Genomic DNA, 24,371 nt, shown 5'->3' with positions numbered 1-24,371 from the left:
TGAATTTTAAATTTTAGTTCAGGTCAGCAGATCAAGAGATTCGAATTTTTTTTGGCTCAGGTCAGGAGATCCGACCTGTCAATGGGAAACAAAACGTAGTGTTCAGTCTGACAGAGGTATGCGCTCGACCGAGCATCTTACAAGTTTGTTACGATCAACAATCCCCATCAAACTTGGCAGAACTAGAGAAATTTTCACATGAAGAATAGGAAAAGATTTCACCATCTCACCGTGCAAATATGCTGGAGACCTACCCCAAAAGACTCATAGCAGTCATTGCTGCAGATGGTGCATCCAAGTCATGACTTAAGGGGCTGAATACTTTTTGCAACCAGTGAGTTTTGATTTGTACATGTTTCTTGCAGGTATTCCTGACATGTAACCTCCTTCCAAAATAACAGTGTTTAGTTTGATCTCTTCAGTTATGAATAAAAAACTTCATTTGGAAAAATTGTTTCTACATCATTCGTAATTCATTTAAATGACATTATTCGTAGGTAGTGAATACTTTTGCAGGCACCCAAACCAGATGCGGTGTCTCCCTCCAACTGTTTCATTGTGCAGAGGCACACACCACAGATTTCTTTCAGGTACTTTTCCAAGTATTTTCAGTTTCTTTAAGAATCATTTTGAGCCAATTGAGGAAACAATCCTTATCGCACAGTATGATAGAAGTTTACATGCCATGAAGATCATTATTTCTAGGGGTTTCACACATGCTTGCTGAGCAATCCGGGGTGGATTCCGTCACTTTGAAAGTCCCGCATTACCTGTTCGGAATTATCAGTTTACACAGATTTATTTTATATAAGATCGAGGCTCATGGAAGAGTGAAGTGAGAGAGGGTAAAGATGCAACGTCTAGAGAGTGAGGCAATTGGTGGAGACAAGCAAAGGAGTGAACCAACAAGCAAAAGAAGAGAAACACAGTAACCTACAAGTTTGAGGGTTTAATTACAGGTAGCTAATGCAGCTAATAAAGGTTGTGGGTTAGTATGGTGATGGTGGTGTCCACCTGCTTGAAACTCCTGTTTGTGAACTAAAGTAATTTGGAACAGATTCTAAAAGCCATCATACACTCAAGATATGGACAAGTGATTTGTGACCTCATCCATGTATGTCTCATGGTGTTAAATGAAGGGGTGATGGTGTTTTTCACTTTGGCTTGTTTGCATGCTTTAGGAACATGTTATACATTGCTTTCATCATGAATTGTAGAAATGTTATCCCTGACAAACTTGTGTGATGGTGAAAGGACCATGACCTTTAAGTGTCGAAGTGAGGCAGACACATTCCAGGTGAAACAACCGACTGTGGGTACAAGTTGAGTTCAGCTCGTCAAACCTCAAATCTCTGTCGATTAATGTCCATGACGCATTTACTTTACATCGCTATACGGCTATCGTGAATCGGTCCTCTGCTTCGATTCCTGTATTTACCCACTTGGGCCTGTGCTCATATTGGTCCATACATACACTGCCACCAAGGTCTTATACCTACCTGTTCCATGTATATCTCAACTCTCCTTCCAAAATGTACATTTTATTAAGGGAATTTCACAATGGTTTTAAACACACTAACATTTCATCCGTTGATTTAATTAGCATTTTGATCATTAAAAGCCTCTTAAAATAGGTTCTCTTTGGTACACACTGTTGAAGTCCAAGGGGAAAATAAACTGTGCAAGTGATGCACAGACTCGTCAGTGATTGGGACTGAAGTGTGCTTACAATGTCTGCCTCGACATTTACCAACTTGGTATCAAGGAGGTGGGAAAATGGTGTACATATTGAAAGCCAAAATACTGGTAAAGCAAGTGGTCGAAGCTGTGTGCTAATGCAGACGTTGTCACCTTAGCCAAGATCGAAGTTTCTCTCAAAGATATCCTGAAAGGCAAGGAGGTGATGGTGAGGTGGCGCAGGAAACCTGTGTTTGTGCGGCATTGCGGAGGAGATTGCTTCGGACGATGTGAGTATCCATGCGAGAGAATGACAAACGCAATATTTGTAAATTATGATCGATAAGTAGACTTTTGCTCATTTTAAGGTAATTTGCACACTTTTGCATTGCTGAGCAAGTCAACGTGACAGTGGTGCCAATTTGGTGCTGTAATTGGGAAGAACATATCAAACAGATTTTCTTTGCAATATTGCTTTGAAAATACAATATTGAAATGGTATAATGTACTGTTGGTGATCAGGCTAACTGTTGAGCAAACTACACATTTAAACTATCTTAATGAAGCTTACAACTCATATCAGACAAAAAAAAAACGCACCCGTGTCAATAAGAAGTGCTTCAGTTTGGCATTTTAATATGAAATAGGGAAAGCCGAGAAATGAACGAAACCCATCAGAATTGCCTTTTAGAACCCTTTACAACTCCTCTTTGGAACCTTTTAAAAGCCATTGGAATTACACTTTAGAACGTAAAAGAATTGCACTCTAAAATTACCCTTTATAATTACCTTTGAGAAACCTTTATAATTACACGATAAAATTACCCTTTAGAATTACCCTCCAGAACCCTTTATAATTACCCTCGAGAACCCATCAGTATTACCCTCTAAAATTACCCTTTAGAATTACCCTATAAAATTACCCTTTAGAATTACCCTTCAGAACCCATCAGAATTACTCTTTAAAATTACCCTTTAGAATTACCCTATAAAATTACGCTTTAGAATTACCCTCTAGAATTACCCTCCAGAACCCTTCAGAATTGCCCTCTGGAACCCATCAGAATTACTCTTTAAAATCACCCTTGAGAACGCTTTAGAATTATCCTCGAGAACCTATCAGAACACTTTAGAATTACCCATTAGACCCCTCAAGAACTACCTTTTAGAATTACCCATTAGAATTACTCTTGAGAATTATCCTTTGGAAGTACCCTCAAGAATTGCCCTTTTGACCACTTTATAATTACCCTCTAGAATTACCCTTTGGAACATTCTAGAATTACCCTTTATAACACTATAATTAAATGCGGTGGGTTAGAAAGGTTCTTTTCATTTTTAGCTCACCTGGAACGTAGTTCCGGGGGGCTTATGAGATGGCGCATCGTCAGTCCGTCCGTCCAAATATACTTGCAACTTCTTCTCTGAAACTACATATAGGATTTTGATGAAACAACCATAATATTCATCACCGTGTATGTACCAAGTTTGTTCATGGCATTAAAAAATACATATATATTCAGGCCATGAGGGGGTCTTTGGGGGTTGCCCCCCCCCAAATATGTATTTGCTTTCTTCTCCGAAACCACACACACAATTTTGATGAAACTTGACCACAACCTTTATCACCAGTGATATACCAAAGATTGTTCACACCATTAAAAAGAAAAAAAAAACTGGGTTCACTGGGGAGTGGAGTGGGGGGGAGGGGTCCTCCCAAAATATGCATTTGCTTTCTTCTCAGAAAATACACACACAATTCCAATGAAACTTCACCACCACCATCATCACCCATGATGTACGAAAGTTTGTTCATGAAATTAAAAAAATTGGGGTCTAAGGGGTTTTACAGGGGGTTGCCCCCCAAAATATGTATTTGCTTTCTTCTCCAAAACCACACACACCATTTTGATGAAACTTGACCACAACCTTTATCACCCATGATGTACCAAGGTTTGTTCACGGCATTAAAAAATAATTCCACAAATATTTACTTCCTTCTCCATGACATATTTTGTGGGTCATCCATGTTTACCAGTGTTTCCCTGGTTATCTTATCCAACCGCTACCAGGTGAGCACCCAGGGGTGTTGCACCTATGTTTGATTAATGGATGGATGGAAGGAAGGACATAGTCAAATACTGAAGCAGCCTTACCACTTAGAAAATGAAATACCCCTTTATAACCCTTTTGCCTTGTCAAGAAACAGCTTTGTCAGCACCAACGCTCCGTAAAGAGTCTGGGACATCTCATTGTGTGCAAGTTGTGCTTCGCCAAATGTCGTATTCTCTGTGCCATTTCGTGCTTTTCTCATCATTGCACCATTAGGTACCCTTGTTAAACAATTAGCAGCTTGTCATCATTAAGCAAAAGCCAAATGATGTCACATGTACATTGTAAATATGAAGTGATACATCAGAGCAATTTTGGTTCATCATTCATGGAGATGTTCCAGGCTTCTAATTCAACCGGCATCTGCTCGAGTCAACAGCTGTGGTGAAGTGCCTTGCTCTGTATTATTTCCGTCTCGTGATTGAGGGAGAGGCTGTGGGATTGAATAAATCAGAATTTTGAATGCATCCACAAACATATGAACCATTGCTCCCTGATCCTGAACCAATCATCGGTTGTATCTCTCAGATATTTGCTTTTGCAGTACAGTACAGTACAGTACTGTACAGTTTGATCCATTCTACTTGGTGCAATATGTCTGTTTTTGTAATAACGGAATGGCTTTTGCTATCTTCCGACCCATCCTTGCAACGATCGATCAATCGCTGGTTCATCCATCAATTCTCAATCATCGTCAGGATACGAGTGAGTGTACCATCAAACCCGAGTAGCTCATCGTAGTGGTCATATGCAGGCATCTCGGTTGCATCCCAATCTCGCACCCTGGCGAATATGGGGGATTCTTCTGTCAATGCAATGGCTCGCACTAGGACTCTTGGCTGGATCCACAGGGGGCCGGCCCCCTTGAACCTCGAGGTCCCACTTTTTCGAGTTTGTTGATGACAGTACCATTGTTAGGGGCTGATAGTTATTGGAATTTTTGCTTCTCCTTTTTATCTATTTCCTCAGTTATGTTGAATAATGAAATCCCTTTCCACCACTACAAAGTAAATGGCCTGCTTCCTAAAATCAAGCTGTTCGTCTAAAATTTTCACTGATCAACATGTGAACCATCACCATAATCATCATCATCATCAGGCACAACGTAGCCGCAGTAATGGGGGATCTCCAGGTTAGCCTGTTTTGTTCAAGCCTGGTGTTGGCTTAATGGTAAGGGTGGTGGGCTTTGGATCCTCGGGTCCTGAGTTCAAATCCCACTCAACTGTTGAATACCAGGTGGGGTTAACTCGGCCTGTCATCCTTCCGAGGTCGGGAAAATTAGTGCCAGCATGCTGGTATACTGTGTCGGAGTGGCGACTCGTCTAGGATTGTGCCAAATAGCGAAGGAGACTGCCTAAGCAGCACCAACGCTCTGCACAGAGTATGGTCCCAATCTCCTCCTCCTCCTGTTTTGTGCCACTCGTATTGCCTTATCAAAAGCCAAAGCAATGCATTGCAAAAGTGGACTCAGTGTCTTTACTGAAGAATCCATCTGTTTTCCTCAATTAGCCTTTCTTTCCAAAGATTATCTGACTTCCTAGGCTTGCACAAGCATAGTTGGTTGGTGGTGCTGCCACCATCTTCGAGTGAGGGTGTGCCGACACCCCGATCTCCCTGGCTGAGTATTCTTGGAGGGTGTTCGTCGCGAAGGTCAGAACGCCATTAGCTGGTTTCCTCACGGAACCGGTTTGCGGTCTGCAAGACGATTACGTGAGGTTGCCTCATACATCCACAGGAAATCAACAGGCTACTTAACTTCATTTTTTGCTACAAGTGACTAGACACTGGCCCGTACCAAGCCAGGAACTCCTTATAGACAGACCAACCATGCTGTTGCAAAATTTCCACAACCAGAATATGATCAAACATGGACTCGAACAATAAAAAGCAAAGCTAGGTGAACTTCAATGTTAAACCAGTACTGGACCTGACTATTGTCATTTGGCATCTCACTTCGAGACTAACATCACAGACGTAACCCTACTCTTAAAATGTTATTTATTTTCCTTTCCAAATGGTTTGCATTTTAAAAGAGAAACTTACAGATGAACAAGACACTTTATAAGGATGTGGGAGGAACAAGACACTTTACAAGGATGTAAAAGGAAATTAAAATGTGTGAGAAGAGAATAAACATGTGCAGTACCCTTATCAAGCGCGTGATTGGGGAAATGCCGGTTTAATTTTAGTTTGGCCAATGGTAGTTGAAATAGCACCAATTAATTTGGTTTAACCTGCCGAGGTCAAATGAGAGCTTCCAATGCAAGAAGGAAAATGGCAAACTTTAGCATGGAGGCAAATAGACATATTATGGCCTAAAAAGGTGAAATATACCCACGAAGGATAACCATAGGAACCAGCTAATTTTGGCACGGCCTTAACTACCAACATTACGTTCAAATTGGTCCCATTGCCTGACTTTTGAAGCCCTTTATATCACTATTGGCAATAAGTTAAGTTGAATGTTTTTATTTTAGTCTTGCAAAACCACACAAACGGAATAGGCTTCCATAAAAGCTATTCCTGGCTCACTATAATGTTCATACTTTCATATAAACCGGGTGACATTTTCTAACGCGACTACATTGGGGTTTTTTGTGGTTTTAAAAGAAAGCCTTCAAAATTTTTTTATCCATTATGTACAAAGTTGCTCTAATGAAACTTCAGGGTTTTGCCTGTGGTGGGAAAGGAACAAAGTGGAGTAAAAGGGTTTGAGCAGATAGTCAAATGATTGGAGGCAGGAGATAAACCAGGGATAGAATGAGCGCCAGCACAAGGAAGCACGCGCTGGGAACCAGGCACCGCCGCCAGGGAGCGGCACGCGTCAGCGTCACCGTACCGCAGTGCCCCACACTCGAGAACTGTACCGCAGTGTCCCACACACAAAGCGGACGCACTCGAGAAGCAGTTTCCTGGAAACAAACAAACAAAAAATTAAAATCGTTTTACAGCGTGCCACTTTATCTCGGATAAACATGCCCATTCTACATCATGCACCAGGTTTAAAAGAATGGAACCGAGAGCACGAGTCCTAACCAACTTAACTTGTCCTATCTGGAATGTAATCTCATGTAATTTTGCTGATCTGTAATCTGAAATGCTACCGATTATGAACAACGCGATAGTTTGTGGATAAAACCCGATACCTCTCATGAATCAGATCTGACATAAATCAAGAGAATGTACCAGGAGTGGGTTATCAAACTTACTACGTTTATAAAACAAACGGAGGATAAACTGTTGGTAATCTTGATTAAATTATGTTCATGGGGTTTGTGCAAAGTACGTAATGATTTTTCTGTGAGGGGGGAAGAAGGCGGGTGTGGTGCCAAGCCCTGTATTTAGTTTTTCCTTTGAAGATAAGCCGAACCCTGATTGGTAGGATGTCAGGGTTATTGGCAGCTGAACGCACATAAGTGTCCTTGAGTCATAACTCCAGGGATAAAGTGCCATTCTCATGTGGTCCAAATGTCCAAGTGCTAAATATTGGTCACCAGCATGTCCTTCAACACGCTCATTAAACTCGAAGCTTTCAATGTAATTATTTTGACCCTCTTCGCACAACTTCAATGATTGATATTTCACTTCTTGGCAAGCAGCAGTCACATTTTATCAGATATTTTGGACAAACTCATTTTTCTCTCAACACAATATTAATGGAGTCTCCTGTCGAATCACAACAGATTAGCGGTCAGCAATAGCAAGAAATAAATTGGACAAATCTGTATCAATGGTCATGGACCCTTACATGGGAGAATAGTCTAATTCTGGACCAGCATATTCTGCCACATATAGTGCAAACGGAAACAGTTGTAGCTTGATTATGAGCGTTGACTTCATGTTATCATCGACTTATGAGCTGGGAAGAAACATGTGCTTTGAACGTTTGAAGGCTTTTGAAGCCTTAACAGGATTTTCTCCAAATTAGATCGGTGAAACACATCATGCTCCCAAGAGGCAAAATCCATTTTGCAGGTTTGAAGGTTCCAATGCAATGCATCTCTGTACCTCTTTTAAAGTTTCCATGATTCCTTATACCACCTTTTCAATGTCCGTATATGGAAATTTTCAGCCGACAGGATGACCCAGAGGTATGCTTGCACACTCACATCTAAGCTGTCTAACCTGGGTTTGAATCTCGACCCAGCTATAAACTGTCGTCCCGGTGTTTCACAGGTAGGGCGATTCATCAATGTGTGTGCCGTCTCTTGGAGGGTTGCTAATTAACTGGGTGTTCCGTCTGCCAGAATTAGTCGGTGAACGTTAAAAATCCCACGGTGTCCTTTGCGAAGAGTAGGTGAGCGATCGCCGGCACCATAAACTAATTACAATCCCCTTCCCGAACTACGACTGGGAAGGCAATGGTAAAACCACAAAATATAACCCTTGCCAGGAAACGGCTTCGGCAACACCAATGCTCTGAAAGAGTATGCTCCATCAGAATCAGAAATGGCTTTTGGGAGAGGAGAGTCATCCATTCTAACCGACGATATTGATCTTTTATGAGGAGTTTCGATTCCTGCAACATTGCATTTTTCATCCACTTTCGTATTTTAAACTTTGTCTTGCCATTTAATCTTCTATCCTATTAAAAAAAAAACATTCATGTCTGTCTGTGGAAAAAGTTACACTACGTACAATCGAAACTGTCTATTAATTACATACTAATGAAATGTACCTTTTAGATATTTACACCCTTTCAACCTTGGACCCATTTTAGACCTTTCCAGACCCCTTTAGACCTCTGTACCTCTTTTATACCCTTTAAACCATTTTCAGACCTTTAATGCACAAACTACCCACCCTCAAGATGGGGATAAAGGGAATGGGGGCGGTGAAGCCCCAGTCGACCCACGTGAGTATGTCTATTAATTACGTCAGATTTGAACGTAACTTGGACGTCTATGAATTTTGTCTGTTAATTACATAGTACATGTGTTCTATTGGAATATGCTTTTAGACCTTTACACCCCATAGACCACAAAGACTTTTACACCCCTTGAAACTGAGCTTAAATGCACAAACTCTACCCACCCTCAGCAGTATGTCTATCATTTCTGTACCATTTAAACAGGACTTGGACCTTGACTATGTCTATTCATTACGTATTATTGGACTGTGTCGATGTCTATTAATTCCGTTACACATACAATTGCAGCGTAACTTTCAGACCGTTAAACACCATATACCTTTAGAACCCTTAATGCCCACTTAGACCTTTGGAGGCCCTCTTTTTTATTACATAGTCAAGGCTCGTGAAAGAGTTAGAACACAGAACAGATCAGGACGTGACATAAAAAAATGAATAGCAGGATAAGGGAAACACCCACCATAAGGTTGGGGAAACACCAACAGCAGGGCGGAGGGAGAAAACAGATGAAGGCAGACAAACAAGGGATACAGGTAACGATGAGGGGTAGGGGAGAATGCAAGGGGTGGCCAAGATAGATACAGACGCAAAATTATATGAGGGGTGGGGGATGATTTGAGATGGTGGTGAACAACTGGCTTGAAGACCTGGAAGGAAGAATGACATTGAAGAGAGCATGGAAGATGGTTCCACAAGTGGGATAAAAGAGGAACAAATGAGTAGAGGTGAGCAGTGGTTCTGGATTTAGGCAGTTTCACAAGGAGGGGGCTGCTGGTGGAGCACATGCGTTCTGCAGACACCTGGGGGGAGGGTGGGTACAAAGCACAGAGAGGGCAGATGGTGCAAGACCAGAAAGGATGCAGAAGAAGACAGAGGCCACCGCCCTGTCGGTGATGGTGAAGCGATAGGTCCATTGACTCCGCTTCATCCTGAGAGATTCCAATGATCTTGAAGGCTTTGGTTTCCATGGCATCAAACTTCGCAAGGTGTGAGGCAGGGGTGCCAGCCCAGAGGGGAGAGAAGTACTCCATCAAGTTGTGGATAAAAACCTCATTGGATTCATTCTGTTCTTTTTCACATACTATTGGAACGTAATGATGGGGAATATTCCTCTTTAGACAAGTTGCCTTTTCTTTTACTGCACTCACTGGTTTTACCCATGTACTCACTGCCTTCTATATTCATTTCTTTGTAAAACCTATAACCTAATGTCTTATCCTGTACTCCCTTGGTTCTGCTTTTAATATTTTTTTTAATTCTCACCAAGGATGAAACAAGGACCTGGTTGATAACACTAACTTTTGCCATGATTATGTCATTCTCTTTCCACCCAGTGGACACATATTGCAGTTTGAGTTATTTTTCCTAATGCTTATCAGCTCTCTTTGTTCTCCCACTTTGCCTCCACTCCTACCAAAGCACATATATATATATATATATATATATATATATATATATATATATATATATATATATATATATATATATATATATATATATATATCTATCTATCTATATCAGGAAATGTAAGCTTAGTTTAGTGCAAATCATTGTGGATGTTTACATCCCAGTGTTTTGGACTCCGTGGTACCGCGCAATAAATGTTCTTTGACGAAATGTACTTTTCCTTGTGGACAGTGGATTATTTGGGTGTCAGAGACAATTGAGTAATAGGATTTACACCGAGTCGGTTTACAACAAATTCCACAACAGTAACTTTTGGACCTTCAGACACCATATACCCTTTAGACAACTTCATACCCACTTAGACCCTCTCGACCCTTTCAGACCCCTTAAATTCAGGTGTGCCAAGGAAGGGTTTTGCATGATGGTGGATGTCCAGTAGACACCTGGCTTTGGAGGCCAACTTTGAAATGTGGCTTGCCCAAGAGAGATCATAGCTGATAGTGAAATCCAAGCGTTTGAGTGACGGAACTTCTTCGAGAGTGTTGAGAAAGTAGATGGGAGAGTTTGTGTTCCCATTTATACAAATCAAGACCCCTTCATACCCATTTTGACACTTTAGAGACTTACAGTTTCTTCGACACTTTAGACACTTTTCAGACCGATAGACATTTTAAGACCCCTTACACAATTTAAGACCCTTTGGACAATTTAGATTATTTAAGGACACTTGAGGCACTTTCGACCCGTTGGAAAATCGAAGATGAATCTCCCCAAAAATAGTTTTTGACGACCTTTTTCGTACACCATTCGCATCGCATCACAAGTTGCAGCAATGACAAATCAAAACTGATATCCCAAAGCGAAACTGATGCTGGAAAGTGAAAGTGAAACTACTGATGTACGAATCATCGAATGGGAAACCAGAACAAAATGCTGTGACAAATACCGAATGGAAATTGCCAAAAGCAAAGCTATGGCGAGTATAAAAAAGTGGCAGATTGGGGCTGAAGAAGCGACGTGGAGAGTGAGAGGTGCCTGGAGGTGGTCAGATGGCATGGAAAAAAAAACAAAAAAAAAAAACTTTGGTGATCTTCAGTTAGGCGGTAGGCTCAAAAGGTGCCTAAATCCGTTTCCCAGCAAAGCTTCCATAATTTAACCCTCACTCCCAAGCAGTACTTCGGAGGTACAACAAGCATGGATTGGCAATCTTAGCTGGTGGAATGGAACGGACGAGGTTGCCAAGGTTACAGACTCCACTCGCTGAGATATCTGCTCAATAAAAATTTCCACTGAATTTGTGTTTCTACCAATACACTCTTCAGAAAATTGCTCATTCAAGGTGAGACATATACGAACCCATCGGAGATGGGTACCCTGCTTGTCTTCTCTATAATTGTGTGTGTGTGTGTGTGTGTGTGTGTGTGTGTGTGGCACTCCTTTCCATCCATCTGTTGGACAGCTTGCCTGACTTCACCCACAATTGTAACCTGAAATCTAAAACGGTCACCACTTTGGTGAATGAAAAACCAGACATATTTGTAGCTGTCATTTTCAAAATTACCATGCCCTCCTATAACTTTTCCATTCAGTGTAACACGACCAAAGAAACTGTTAAAATGATCATCAAATATCAAAAGGTTGGAGAAGATAGGAGTCACAGGCCTTGTGAAGACCACAGCAAGTAAAGTGGTCACACTTCAGTCCTTAGGTTTCAGGCCTCTGTCAGCCCGATGGTCCATCAGGCCAGTGCAATTGGAATCTGTATATGCATATAGGCAGTGTGTTATATATGCGCATCGGCAGTGGGCATGTTTTTGCTTCAAAACAGACTTATTTTCAATTGTCGGGACTGATCGAAGCAGCAGTCTGTTGCCTATACACCGCCCAAATAACTATGCGGGCATTCTCTTGAGCAAGAGTTTTTACTGGAGACGGAGATGCCTGGAATGTCAAAATGTGCGAATTGATACCACAGAACGCAGTTTTGACATGGAGATAGGTACAGTACAGTGCAGTACTGTACTGTACTGTACTGTACTGTACACGCTGCATGTCTCAGTTACCACCGGCACAGCAGTAGCGCCGCTGATTTGCAATTATGTGTGTCAAGTTGAAACCGCAGTAAAGTCCCAGGGTCAAATACTTGTGGTCTGAAGGAATAAACGCCAGAGGCCATTAACACATAATTAGAGGCAGAGAATAGAAGAACATTAGAGGGAATTCGCTCAGGAATAATTTAGCAACTAAAACAGCATCATACAAACAGAGGATTAGGATCAGCTCCATGTGCAACTGGGTCTGGACTGAGAAACCATTTTGGGCGGTTTTAATTGAGAATCCCTGGAGGAGGTTGTAATTGGTAACGTTTTCTTAAAGTGGCTGTCAGAATTAGCAATTATGACCGGGGCCTGGCAGATTATTTATATTTGTGAAATTTTCTCAATTTTCCAGGAGTTTCAAGGACTTGGACAAGTTTTTTAGGACTTTCCAGTATTAGAAAATGCTTCTTTGTTTTTCCAAGAATTTCAAGGACTGTGCAAAGCCTGATGGAAAGTTGAATTTAGAATACAACCAATATGACCCCCTGTGAACCTCTATGAAAGAATCAACAGACCGTTATGGACCCTTTTCCTTGGACCCTTTTCCTTCGTAAATTACGCATTTTGTTGTACCTTACAACCTACGAAGTCTTGCAATCCACGACTGAGTTTTACGGGAAAGTTTCTCACTCTACGCATGCGTAAATGACGTTCAACAGGTTGTGGTGTATTGTGGTTGTATTATCATTGTAATCATTGCATTGGAATCATTGTAAGGAAGCAAGAAATTCATTTGAGGTGTGGGAAGTGGCTCCATCTTGTTTAAACCGGAGATTTCTCATTATTTCTCACCCTGTTCTGTAGGCAAGTATTCAGCATAAGAACATAATGATCTAATGTCACAGTTACTGCCATTTCAATAATAGGGTCTCTCATAAAAATTAGGGACCGTAGCTTCGTGATAAACTCAGTCCATACCAGACAGTGATTTTCAGAGAGTGAAGCAATTTTTCTTCATGTTCTTGTGACTTCCCCAGTCCAAAATCTGGAATTCTGTTTATTGAACATCCCGTTAATGTAAATACGGCAATCAGAGAAAATGATGCCATCAAGACAAAGGTCTTCATTTTCCAGTGCTTCAGAAAAGCCATTAAAAAAAAAAACTCAATCTGTCTTCTGTGATCATTTTCATTAAGTGCCTGGAAAAGTTGCATTTCGTAAGGAAAAATCCCAATGTCTTCCTTCAGTATTCATCACACTTACAGTGGTCTGCAAAAGTATTCATCCCCTTCCACCACTTCCAAAGTTTTCACATTTTGATGCCACCTGAACTTATTTAATGATGCTTTCAAATCAAACTTAATATATAGTCTTCACAAACTACTCCAAAGCAATAAAGCAAAAAAAAAAAAATGCAGATAAAATGTGATCAAGTTAAGATTCAAGGAGAAAAATCAGATGATTCTCAGTTGCATACTTAAGTATTCAACCCCTTGGTGCCTAATAAACCATAAATTACTTCAGGAGCAAATAATTTGTTTGAAAGGTTACAAAATAGAGGTAGTAGGTTTGACCTGTATGTAAACAGTGGTTTAACGTAAAAACTAAGCTCCCCCACTTATCTCAGGAGTTTTAAGGTGCAACTCGCTTGGTCAACCAACAAGGCAGACGTGAAGACCACTGAGCTTTCCAAAGAAGTCATACATAAAGTGGTGGAGAAACACTGTTCAGGAGAGGGTTATAAGAAGATTTCAAAGTCACTCATTATCCCTTTGAGTACAGTGAAATCCATTATTAAGAAGTGGAAGACATATCATATCACCCAGACTCGACCCAGATCAGGTCGCCCATCCAAACTCAGCAGCCAGGCAAGCAGGAAACTGGCTCAGGATGTCATTGTGAATCCAATAATGACTTTGAAGGATCTGCAAGGCTCTTTGTCTGAGATAGGAGTCAGTGTTCATCAATCAACAACATCCCAATCACTTTACAAATCTGGCCTCTCTGGACAGGTGTCAAGAAAGAAGACATTACTGAAAAAGACGCATCTAAAAGCTCATATGGAGTTTGCGAAAAGCATCGTAATGAAACTGCAGACATATGGAGAAATGTTTTGTGGTCAGACGAGACAAAAATTGAACTTCTTGGTCGAAATTAAAAGCGTAACATCTGGCGTAGGCCTAACACTGCACATCATCCAGTCAACACCATCCCGACTGTCAAGAATGGTGGTGGCAACATCATGTTATGGGGCTGCTTTTCATCAGCAGGGACTGGAAAACGCTTATCAGGGTAGAAGGGACAATGGACGGTACAAAGTACAGGAGAATCCTTGATGTAAACCTGCTTGAGTCAGCCATGAATATGAAACTGGGTAGGAGATTCACATTTCAGCAGAACAATGATCCAAAGCACAAAGCTAAAGTTACACTGGAGTGGCTGAAGAAGAAGAAGAAATTAAATGTTCTTGAGTGGTTCAGTCAAAGTCCTGACTTGATCACAATTGAACATTTATCGAAGTGGGGCGGATATGTGAAATCAGTGTGCACTTCTGGAAAGAAGCATGAAACTTTGCCCGAGGGGGTTTTTGGGTGTGCCGATTTCAAAAATTGCGGGAACCACGATGTCAATCCAGCGGTTCCTGCCAAAAATTAAGAAATTCAAAATGGCCGCCACAAAACACATTTTTGCTCATTAAATGGCTCTAAGTAGCCCGATTGCCTTGATCTTGATGTCTATACCTATGTTTTTGAGGTCAAGGAATCCAATAAAACACATGTGAAGACTCTTAACATATATCTTTATTGTATTTTTTTTTAAACGCCCATAGTGCAATTTCCTACAACAGTCAACATCAAAAGTGAGTACACCGATTGCCATCTTGGCACCAATACAATTTTTATGAGTTTAAGGGATCCAATTGTGTGTCATTCGTTCTGTTTAAGGGACACCTATGCTACACAACAAAATGACATGAACAAGTTCCAATAATTACCACCAGGGGTTTACTATTGCTCCAGTAGCCAGGCTTAACTCTGTACTATTCAGCCATGGAATGATCAGGTACAACACATGTAGTTCCTTTAGAATATGTATTTCTCAATACTGCAGGAACTATATGATGGAAAAACTAGGAAAACCATGTGCTAAGGGTGCAGCATATGTGTCCATTTAAAATGTTGTCGAATTACTCTAACATATCAGTCACTATGTCACTGTAGTGTTGTGTTAACATGGCCAAGATTTACTTCTTACTCTCTGTTACAATGTCCCGAGCAGAAGCACAACTGTGTACATGGCAGATTTGCTTTGACACAAGTGCATCTTTTCGTGCATTCCTTTGTGCATCAGCATTTCAACAGTTCTTGACAACCTTTGGCTGCCTCTGGCAGAGTAAACCAGCATGGAGTCCATGGGGAATCATCTTTCACTCTCTCCCAGCCCCATATATCTGGTGATGGAACATTGGGCTTTCCTACAAGTGACTGTCCCCAGATATGCCCTGCCTGATAAACAGCCCTTTTCACATGCTGTTCTAGGGCATGTAATGTTGGAGGAATGTTTTCCATCTTACGGTTGTTAGTGAACAACTGCTTCCTGGCTTCATTCACATGGCAAAGTGCAGATGTTCGCTGATACAAGAGAACAACATATCTTTCTATTTGGTCCATATCGTCTTGGGATATCTGAGCTCGAGCATGAGATAAACTAATGAAAGTAGGTGTAAGCTGAGGCATACTTTGCCATACTGCCCAAGCTGTTTTCTTTCCAATTCCAAAGAAGGCAGAAACAGTATCACATCCTGATATTGCATGGATAAACAGAAGACCCCAAGATGCATCATCACCTAATTCAGCTGAAATCAGGTGACAGGCGATATACCATACTTTAGACCTATGACCAAATGCCACCCATATTTCACACTCCTTTAAGACACTTGCCACAGCAATTGCAATAACCACCACATCGGTATCCGTAGCATGTATCATCAGCTTGGTGAATCCGGAATTGAATGAATTGAAAGCATGAAACAGGAGCCGTGTGTCCGCTTCCTCATGAGTGCAGGACAAGTCCGAGAGATTGGATATGGGTGATGAAACAACTTTCTCGCCATGTGTAGAGATGACTAGCTTCCGTTCAGGGGGTTGAAACTCCTGTATTGCACTGGCTAGGAGTTTGAACAGACTCTTTGTTCGAATCGCAACGCAGGAAATTCTTCCAGTTGATTGGCATGTTTGTGTTGTTGGCAACTCTGAGATTGTTTCCAGATCAATGGTTCTGTCATGTCTGTGCCTTGAGGCTGTCCTTGTATACATCCCAGACTACATCCAAACAAACAACATCCTGGAGCATGCGTTCCAAATATGGCAGGAACACCAGTTGTGAGTAGTCCTTGAAAGTTTTGACAGAAGCCCTTGACTTCTTCGGATCGAGTATGTGCACAAGGGCAGCGCCATCAACAATTTTTACATCCACTTTTGGAACAGATTCTGCTTGAGGTACCAATGATTCCAAACATTCCATCAAGTCTGATTTGCTTGATTGGTGCATGATGCGATTCGCTGCCAATGATGGAGGCCAGGTATGATTTTCCTGCCTGAAGAAAGCATCCATATCACTGTCTCTAGCCTGGCATGATATATACATCATTGAGAAGAGATGTACATCATTGTGTAGAGATGTACATTTACACAATTTGCTATGCATTTATAGGACAATGGTGCATGAATAACATCAAGAATGTGCTAAATTCAAGCCTCACCAGGTTTCTGCTCTAGTGGCATGAACACAATTATATAAGGAATTAAGGTTAGGTGCAAATCACTATGTCAATAATACGTTTCTATGAAAATTAGTGTTATAACAGCAATATTTTAAAATTTTCAGCATGAAGATATAGGTTATGAGTCTTCTCATGTGTTTTATTGGATTCATTGGCCTCAAAAACATAGGTATAGACATCAAGATAAAGGCAATCGGGCTACTTAGAGCCGTTTTATGGCCAAAAATGTGTTTTTGTGGCAGCCATTTTGAATCTCTTAATTTTTGGCGAGAACTGCTGGAGTGACATCGTGGTTCCCGCAATTTTTGAAATCAGCATACCCAAAACCCCCCCAGGGCAAAGTTTCATGCTTCTTTCCAGAAGTGCACAACTCCACCAAAAAAATGTTACATATCCGCCCCACTATGGTGAGACTTGAAGATTGCAAGCCATCGACGATCCTCATCAAACTTGGCAGAACTAGAGCAATTGTCACGTGAAGAATGGCCAAAGGTTTCACCATCTCACTGTTCAAAGCTGTTAGAGACCACCCCAAAAAGACTCGTAGCAGTCATTGCTGTAAAAGATGCTTCCACCAAGTACTGACTTAAGGGGCTGAATACTTTTGCAACCAGTGAATTTTGATTTGTACGTTTTTGCAGGTATTCCTGACATGTAACCTCCTTCCAAAATAAGTGTTTAGTTTGGTCTCTTCAGTTATGAATAAAAAAGTTCATTTGGAAAAGTTGTTTCGACATCATTCATAATTCATGTAAATGTTACGGTATTGATCAGGGGTGAATACTTTTGCAGGCCACTGTATGTGCGACCGATTGCTGTTTCAGCTGAGAGTTGTCTTTTTGATTTGTGTGGATTGCGCTCCATGCATTACGGTACAATTTCAATAGTCTCGGAACTCCATATACATGAACATGAAAAAGACCAAATCATCCTTCTCGGTGATTTTGATGAATTTTACAATAAGCCTTTTTATCAAATTGATCACACAATTGTGATCTTGATGATCGATCTTTATATACGTCCCACTATCATTCTCTGGATCTCAGATTTCTTATTTCCGTGCCAGCAGAGTGTACATCAACAAGCAACTCACTCCGACTGGGCATTGCTGAATGCACGAGTCCAACAAGAAACAGGCTTAGGCCCAATCATTATTCTCCCAATGATTAACGAGGCACTGCAGTCTGATGAACTGTACACATTTAAGTATGTCAATGACCTCACTCACATTGGTTGAATGCCGTCAATCAAACCAGCTTGCAAATACTGTGGATCCCTGACATTTGCGGATTCGACATTCATGAACCCTGCGTTTCTGCAGTTTATACAATGTGACCTGCTTCTACAGTCGCGCTTTTTTTGTTTTCTTTTTACACTTCAGGACTGGTCTCCAATATCCACCGCCACTATTAATAATTCAGCCTGGGAATTCTTCCACAGAAACCTGTTCTGTCTTATGCAGACTCACACAGATTCATCCCACATCTTCTTCAAACATCTTACCCATATTCCCACTCTTAAATTTTGAATCCTGTGGTGTCTGATCACTCTGAATCTTGTGGTGAGGCAGTTGCTTTATAAACAACTTGCATTAAAACACTCACAAAACATCATGACCTCCATGTTGAACGAGTTGAAAAACGTGTTATTTGCATCGTGATGGGATCTAAATACACAACGTACAACAAAGTTTTGTCTCAGTGCCAACTCCAAAGTTTGGAAGAACATAGAAAGTCTCTCTGTATTGTCATTGTATTAATTTGGAAAATACTCAAACTACCAATCAATTTATATAATACTTCCCAGCGAATAACGACACAAGAACCCTTAGGTGGACAGTTAACATCTCAGAGTATGTTTGTAAAACAAATTGTTTGAAGAATGTTTTACCCTAGTTGGTTCACATTTTTTATGAAAAATGGATTCCATGATGTTAGTGTGCGTGTACGTACGTTTTTAACTGTCACGAGCACGTCCGATTCATTCCTTTTGTCTTGTCCTTGTTCATCATTCTTTAGATATTTATTTTCTCTTTGTTCTGTCATTCCTCTATTATTTTATCCTTTATATTTAAGCCGAGACAACACTTATTCATACTGATCGTTTTTGATACACTTGTATTATTGAGAGTAAATCCATTGTTTCATTATTCTAGGAGAAATACATTTAACTTGAGTCGTGTTTTTTATTGGATTTTTTTTTACCTCTGCCACCAAAGGTGGACGGAAGTTATGTTTTCAGCCGGTTGTCTGCATGTGTTGTTTGTTTGTCTGTGTGTGTGTCCGTCCATTTCTGAGCAGGATATCTCAAAGTGATGGACGGATTCGAACAAAACTTGGTGGACAGGTCAGTGTGACAAGGATGAAATGATTAGATTTTGGTGAAGACCTACATCTGGATCTGGATACAATAATTCTTATGCTGACAGTCGCCGGAGACATTATGTTTTTGTGTTGTCCGTCCATCTGTCCGTGCCAATTTTCTCCGTTTTCTCTGCAACTGTTCATCCGATTGAGACAAAATTTTCACTGTTGGTGCGACTATTAATGTAGAATGTTTTAATGATAATTCCAACATCATAGGACACGTGGTGTGGCCATGTTTTTAAAAAAGGCAAAACTTTGGACTTCTATATCTCCGAAACCACTCCATAGAAATAATTGAAACTTGGCACATGTTAAGCACTCTCCAAGGGAAACAAGTGCGATTTTTATGGTCATTGACGATAACATTATATTTCAAAACATTCACGTATCCAGATGAAACTTGGTGTACAGATTGGGTATGTGACAAGGACTAATTGATTAGATTTTCATGAGGATCCGGAAACTAGAATTCTAAAAGTGATTTTTCACAATTGAAAGATGGGGCCAAAAACGATATACAGCATATTTCAAAAAGTTGTGGACGGATTATAACAAGTCTTGGTGGATGAGTTGCGTAGGTGACAAGAACAAGCTGATTAGATTTTGGTTCAGATCTAGCCCATTAGTGGCATACAAAACGTAAACTGTTCAGCCTGGTGGAGGTATGTGCTCTACTGAGTACCATTCTAGTTTTTTTATGGTGTATTCTGATTTGTTTTTTTACAAATCGAGGGGTTTTCTTTTGTTTTATGATGCAATTTGAGTGTAATGCGGCACGCTGTCATGATACGTGGAATTGAATAAAACGTTTTGGATAAATTAAAAGAATACAAGTCTCATAATTAATGACCACTAAATAATCTGGCAGAATGTTGTGTGAGGAAGGACGCACCTCTCCGTCAAGCTTCGTGTCATGGTGAGGGCTTATACGGGAGTTCCACCGGGACCGATGATTCATTTCACTCACGTCCTCCTCGCTCTCAGTTGTATCCTGATGCACAGGCTTCACTCGTCGCCTGCGGCGCAAGCTGCTCCTCTCTATCCCGAAGCACCTGGACAGGTGTCGCAGAGAAAACTAAAAATATAGTATTTGACATTAAAAACGGCATGTTGGTAAAGGTAACAGTTTGGAGATCAAGGTCTTGTCTCCACTGCACCTAGAGGTCTGGTTGTGCTGAAAACAGTCCGAGACAGATGCAAACTTCATATCTCCAGAGCAAAGGTAAAAGCTGAAGTTGAATACAATTTTGACTTTGATATGGTTGGAAATTGGAATCAACTTGTTCGTTCACCACATGTGGGACATTTGCAAAAACTTACTCTGGTGAAAACAACTGCAAATTATACAAATGTTGGCACACACACAAAAGAAAATAACACAGGAAGGCAGAATAAAGGAAAATGCATTTACTGGAACTACAAACACAAGGCCGATTTATTTAAAGGGCAACGATACATGCACAACATAACACACACGTGCACACACCATCGAGGCAGTGCTATCTTTGGGAAATGGCACCGAAGTGGGTTGAATAACCGCAAAGTGTCATGTTATTTTAAGCCAGTGGCTTGACCTGGAGATGCTATTACTGCATTCTGCGGAACAAAATAGAACACTTTAATGGAAGCCTTGCCAGAGTAAGTTAGAGAGGTTATCCTTCTGGGTATTATTTTAAAACCGATGCATTTTCAACTTTGTAATGCCAAAATATTTTACTTTTTTAACCCTACCTCATAGTGAAAGAGAACTATCAAAATAAAACCATTGTACTTTATAAAAACAACAACAAAAAACAACAAGCAATGACAACATAGATTGCTGTTTGAATTCCTCCACTCACACAGGCAACGTGTGGCGATCAATGGAACCCTCTCCTGGAGACTGGGTATCCTCTGTCGATCCAAGTTTTTCCTTGGAAAATCAGAGCTACCCACAGTCTGCAAGGCCTTTGTCTGTAAATGGAGTACTTCTCTCTGCTATGGATTGGTGCCCCAGCATCATATCGGTCTCGCCTACATTCTGTGGAATCTGAAGCTCATAAAAATATTTGAATCTCCCTTGACGAGGCCAAAGCACAAGGTCTGTTTCTCTCACATTGTATGCAAGTCACAACCCTGTCTGCCTTCCAACCCTCCCCCGAATTGAGGATGTACGCGTTCTTCCAATAACGCTCTCCTGGTTAAACTTCCAAAATCCAGGCTGATTGTGCACCTCAACCCCCACCTCTTGCTTCTCTCGTCTATGGAACCCCCTTCCAGAGGCTGTTCTGTCTCACTCTTCCCATCCGGACTTCCAAGGAAGCAGTGCACCACCATCTCATGTCATCCCCAATTAACCTTCACCAACTCAACCGTCTTGCTATTTTCAGTGTTTTCCCAACCCCCCCTTCCCTCTCTTCGTTCCTGTTCAATCATTCCTTTGAGGTTTGTCCGAATGTCAGTTATACCTTGCTCATCCTTGAGCCCCGCTCCTATAAAGAAAAAAATAATAAATCATTGTTTTGATGTTGATTTGCATTTAATTTCTCTGGAACCAGATTATGAGGATGCGTTATACCAAGTTAAAGCAGTGACTCCCCCATGGACTTGGGATACTACGGTGGTCATTTTCATGCCAATATGGTTTCTGGCTTTGAAGAACACCTGTAAGTTATACTTATCCCCTAATTGTCAGGATACGGGTTTCACCCTATCCTCCCACTCCATCCATTCATCTATTACCAATTGTGCACATGTACCTGTAAAGTAATATTTATTATATTATTTTACAGGAATCAAAATGAATTATCAGAAGAGACCTGTTCTCCGCATCTTCGATGTCTGCATCATCGCTGTCCTGCTGCTGTTGACCGTGACCGTTCATTTGTAGGATGCTCCTACCAGGTGTCCCCTCGGGCTGTGTGGACCGAACAGGGAACAAAAAACAAACAAACAAAAAAAAACGATGGAGCACCGGGATTACCCAAACAGAAAGGCCGGCATAGTCAGCTTGGTAAGAACTATAGATGATCTCATGCAGCTCTGCAATGGAGATGTCACAAAGGACTAAAGGGTAAAACTGCACTGCAGCAAAATCCCAAATGGGGAAACACGCACACAGATGGAGGGGAGGGGTGCAATTGTTGGAGGGATAGAGATAAACCATGCAACCCCGGGGTCGGAACGAGGGAAATCCACGGATGTCACATCATGTTCAATACTGGCAATGGCACACCATCAAATTATATCAATCTGCTCCCAGACCCCACTCCACCAATCTCTGCCTCCAGTTTTTTTTATTTTTTATTTTGCAACGACAAAAATCCTTGTATTTCACAAAGCAAAGTCTAACACTTCCGTGCCGAATGTTAAAAGATCAGGAAAACCTCAAAGCTAAATGCTCAGCACTCTTCATCAATGCAGTTATAAATGCTCAGCATTACCAACAATCCTTTCAAAAATAGTTAAAACCAGGGAGTGGGTAAAAGAGGTAGAAATACGTACAAAAAGGTGTCCTTGGGAGGTACGAGAGTTAGGGGAATGAAGAATGAAAAGCACTTTTGCATCTCAAAGGCTTTTCAAGGTGAGCGGATCCACCAGCTCTACCAATGAATCACGTGGAGTTGGAAACAAAGAGCAAACAAAAAATGCGGGAAACGAAGCCAAGAAGAATTCCAACAGCCCGCTCACCTTTCCCGGGAGATTGCCTTCAATGAGCTCGTCGCCAACCTTGGCTACTTGTCCGACCATGGCGACGCGGTCGAGGGTGGCAAATTGATCCAGCCCCACGTGCATCTGTGTACACAAGTGGTTGCGCCAGGTCACCAAGGAGCTAAGGTAATGGGGGAAGGGGGCGCTCCAGATAGTGCCGCGGGTCCTCTGGCTGTCGACGTTGCCGTTCGTGGCTCCCCATTCCCCTTCCCCCCTCCCTTTTCATTCAAAATGTGACGTCAGTATCTAAAAATAGGCTGCAACACTACGTCACAAGCGGAGGGAGATGATGCAGGCCCTCCCTCTGTTGCTTGTTCATTCCACCGACCCCAACCTCGGTAACCGCAAGGAGGTGAGAAAGGCAATTTGAATGACGTGATGGCCAACGTTTCAATTACTTTAAATGTCAGGGGTTTTGTAAATAAATCACCAACAATGTCCTCTCGCCTCATTTTGTTCATTCCCCTCAGGACGTGCAAATACGGCCCAATGTCACGGACGTTGGTTCACCCTCTATCAACTCGTTCTTCCATGTGTCTCGATCCGTTATTTGAAAGAAAGAAAAAAAAAAAAAGAATCTCAAATCTAATAGCAATTTCCTTAAAAATCAAAATAACCCTGAACTGCAGAGGCTGTTTGATGTGGCCAATTTAAAACAGGAAAACAAAGGAAAGCTTGCCGCAAAGGCACTCCGCGCGTCACACGGAGGTCTCGAGGCGAGAGGACTTCATTTCAGACCGGGTGGTCACGACGAGTACAAACACGTCAGTTGGGAGATCGACACATCAAAAAAAAAAATCTTGCATCAAAAATTGCTCGAACAATCTCACGCTTTGCCCCCTTCAGACATCCCACAAAGATGACGCCATCCTGTTGCTGGCTCGATGATAAAAGAATAACCTCTCCTCATGACGTTTTTCCGTGTGATACCATGACTATCAGCAAGCAATAAATCAGCATCGTGAAATAGGCAATGGGGTGGGAGTGACGTTTCGGAACTCTATCTTCGGATGTCTCCCTGGCCTTTAAACAACCGGTGAGCAGAGCATTCATCAGTGGCATACTGTAGCGGGACCAAGGACAGGAGAAACAAAGAGAATAAGTAAGGATAAAACAGCACGAGAATCTCTCCATGAGGGTCACTTGTATCAGAGAATAAACAAAAACACCGCAAAATGCACACTGCGAGGTACCCACATTATACTAGCACCAGCACATCCCCAGGGAAATTCCCCACAATATGTACAATATGACTTCAACAATATTATGCAAAGATCAGTTTAATAAATCATGGGCATTTACTGCCAAGTTATGTGCTCCCTCGTGTTGGTACTCGATTAAATCAACCTCCAACCCCCCCCCCCCCCGCCCAAACTCGACCCCAAGTCCTCAACTCCCTCTCTCCCCCCACAACTCCAAGGCTTTAA

At 41.5% G+C, this 24,371-nt stretch overlaps 1 protein-coding gene across 5 annotated transcripts in view; it reads right to left on the bottom strand.

Annotated features, from left to right (window-relative positions):
* Window positions 1-5,770: 5,770 nt before the first annotated feature.
* Window positions 5,771-24,371, bottom strand: part of LOC147021440 (uncharacterized) — a 70,971-nt gene continuing 52,370 nt past the window's right edge. For 4 of the 5 annotated variants that reach the window (XM_085891369.1, XM_085891371.1, XM_085891367.1 and 1 more), the window contains 4 exons: window positions 22,924-23,028; window positions 22,053-22,150; window positions 20,147-20,306; window positions 5,771-6,701 (listed from right to left, as the gene is read on the bottom strand). In XM_085891369.1, the coding sequence (XP_085747495.1) occupies window positions 6,513-6,701; window positions 20,147-20,306; window positions 22,053-22,150; window positions 22,924-23,028 (552 nt within the window). In that variant the 3' untranslated portion in view covers window positions 5,771-6,512. The remainder of the gene's footprint in view (window positions 6,702-20,146; window positions 20,307-22,052; window positions 22,151-22,923; window positions 23,029-24,371) is intronic. The other variant, XM_085891370.1, reaches the window with a different exon arrangement.

Source organism: Eptatretus burgeri, chromosome 8, assembly GCF_056783735.1.
Source record: "Eptatretus burgeri isolate ZD-2024b chromosome 8, Ebu_testis_v1, whole genome shotgun sequence".
Taxonomy (NCBI): domain Eukaryota; kingdom Metazoa; phylum Chordata; class Myxini; order Myxiniformes; family Myxinidae; genus Eptatretus; species Eptatretus burgeri.
Note: the sequence above shows the minus strand (reverse complement) of the source record. Positions and strands in the feature narration are given on the sequence as shown.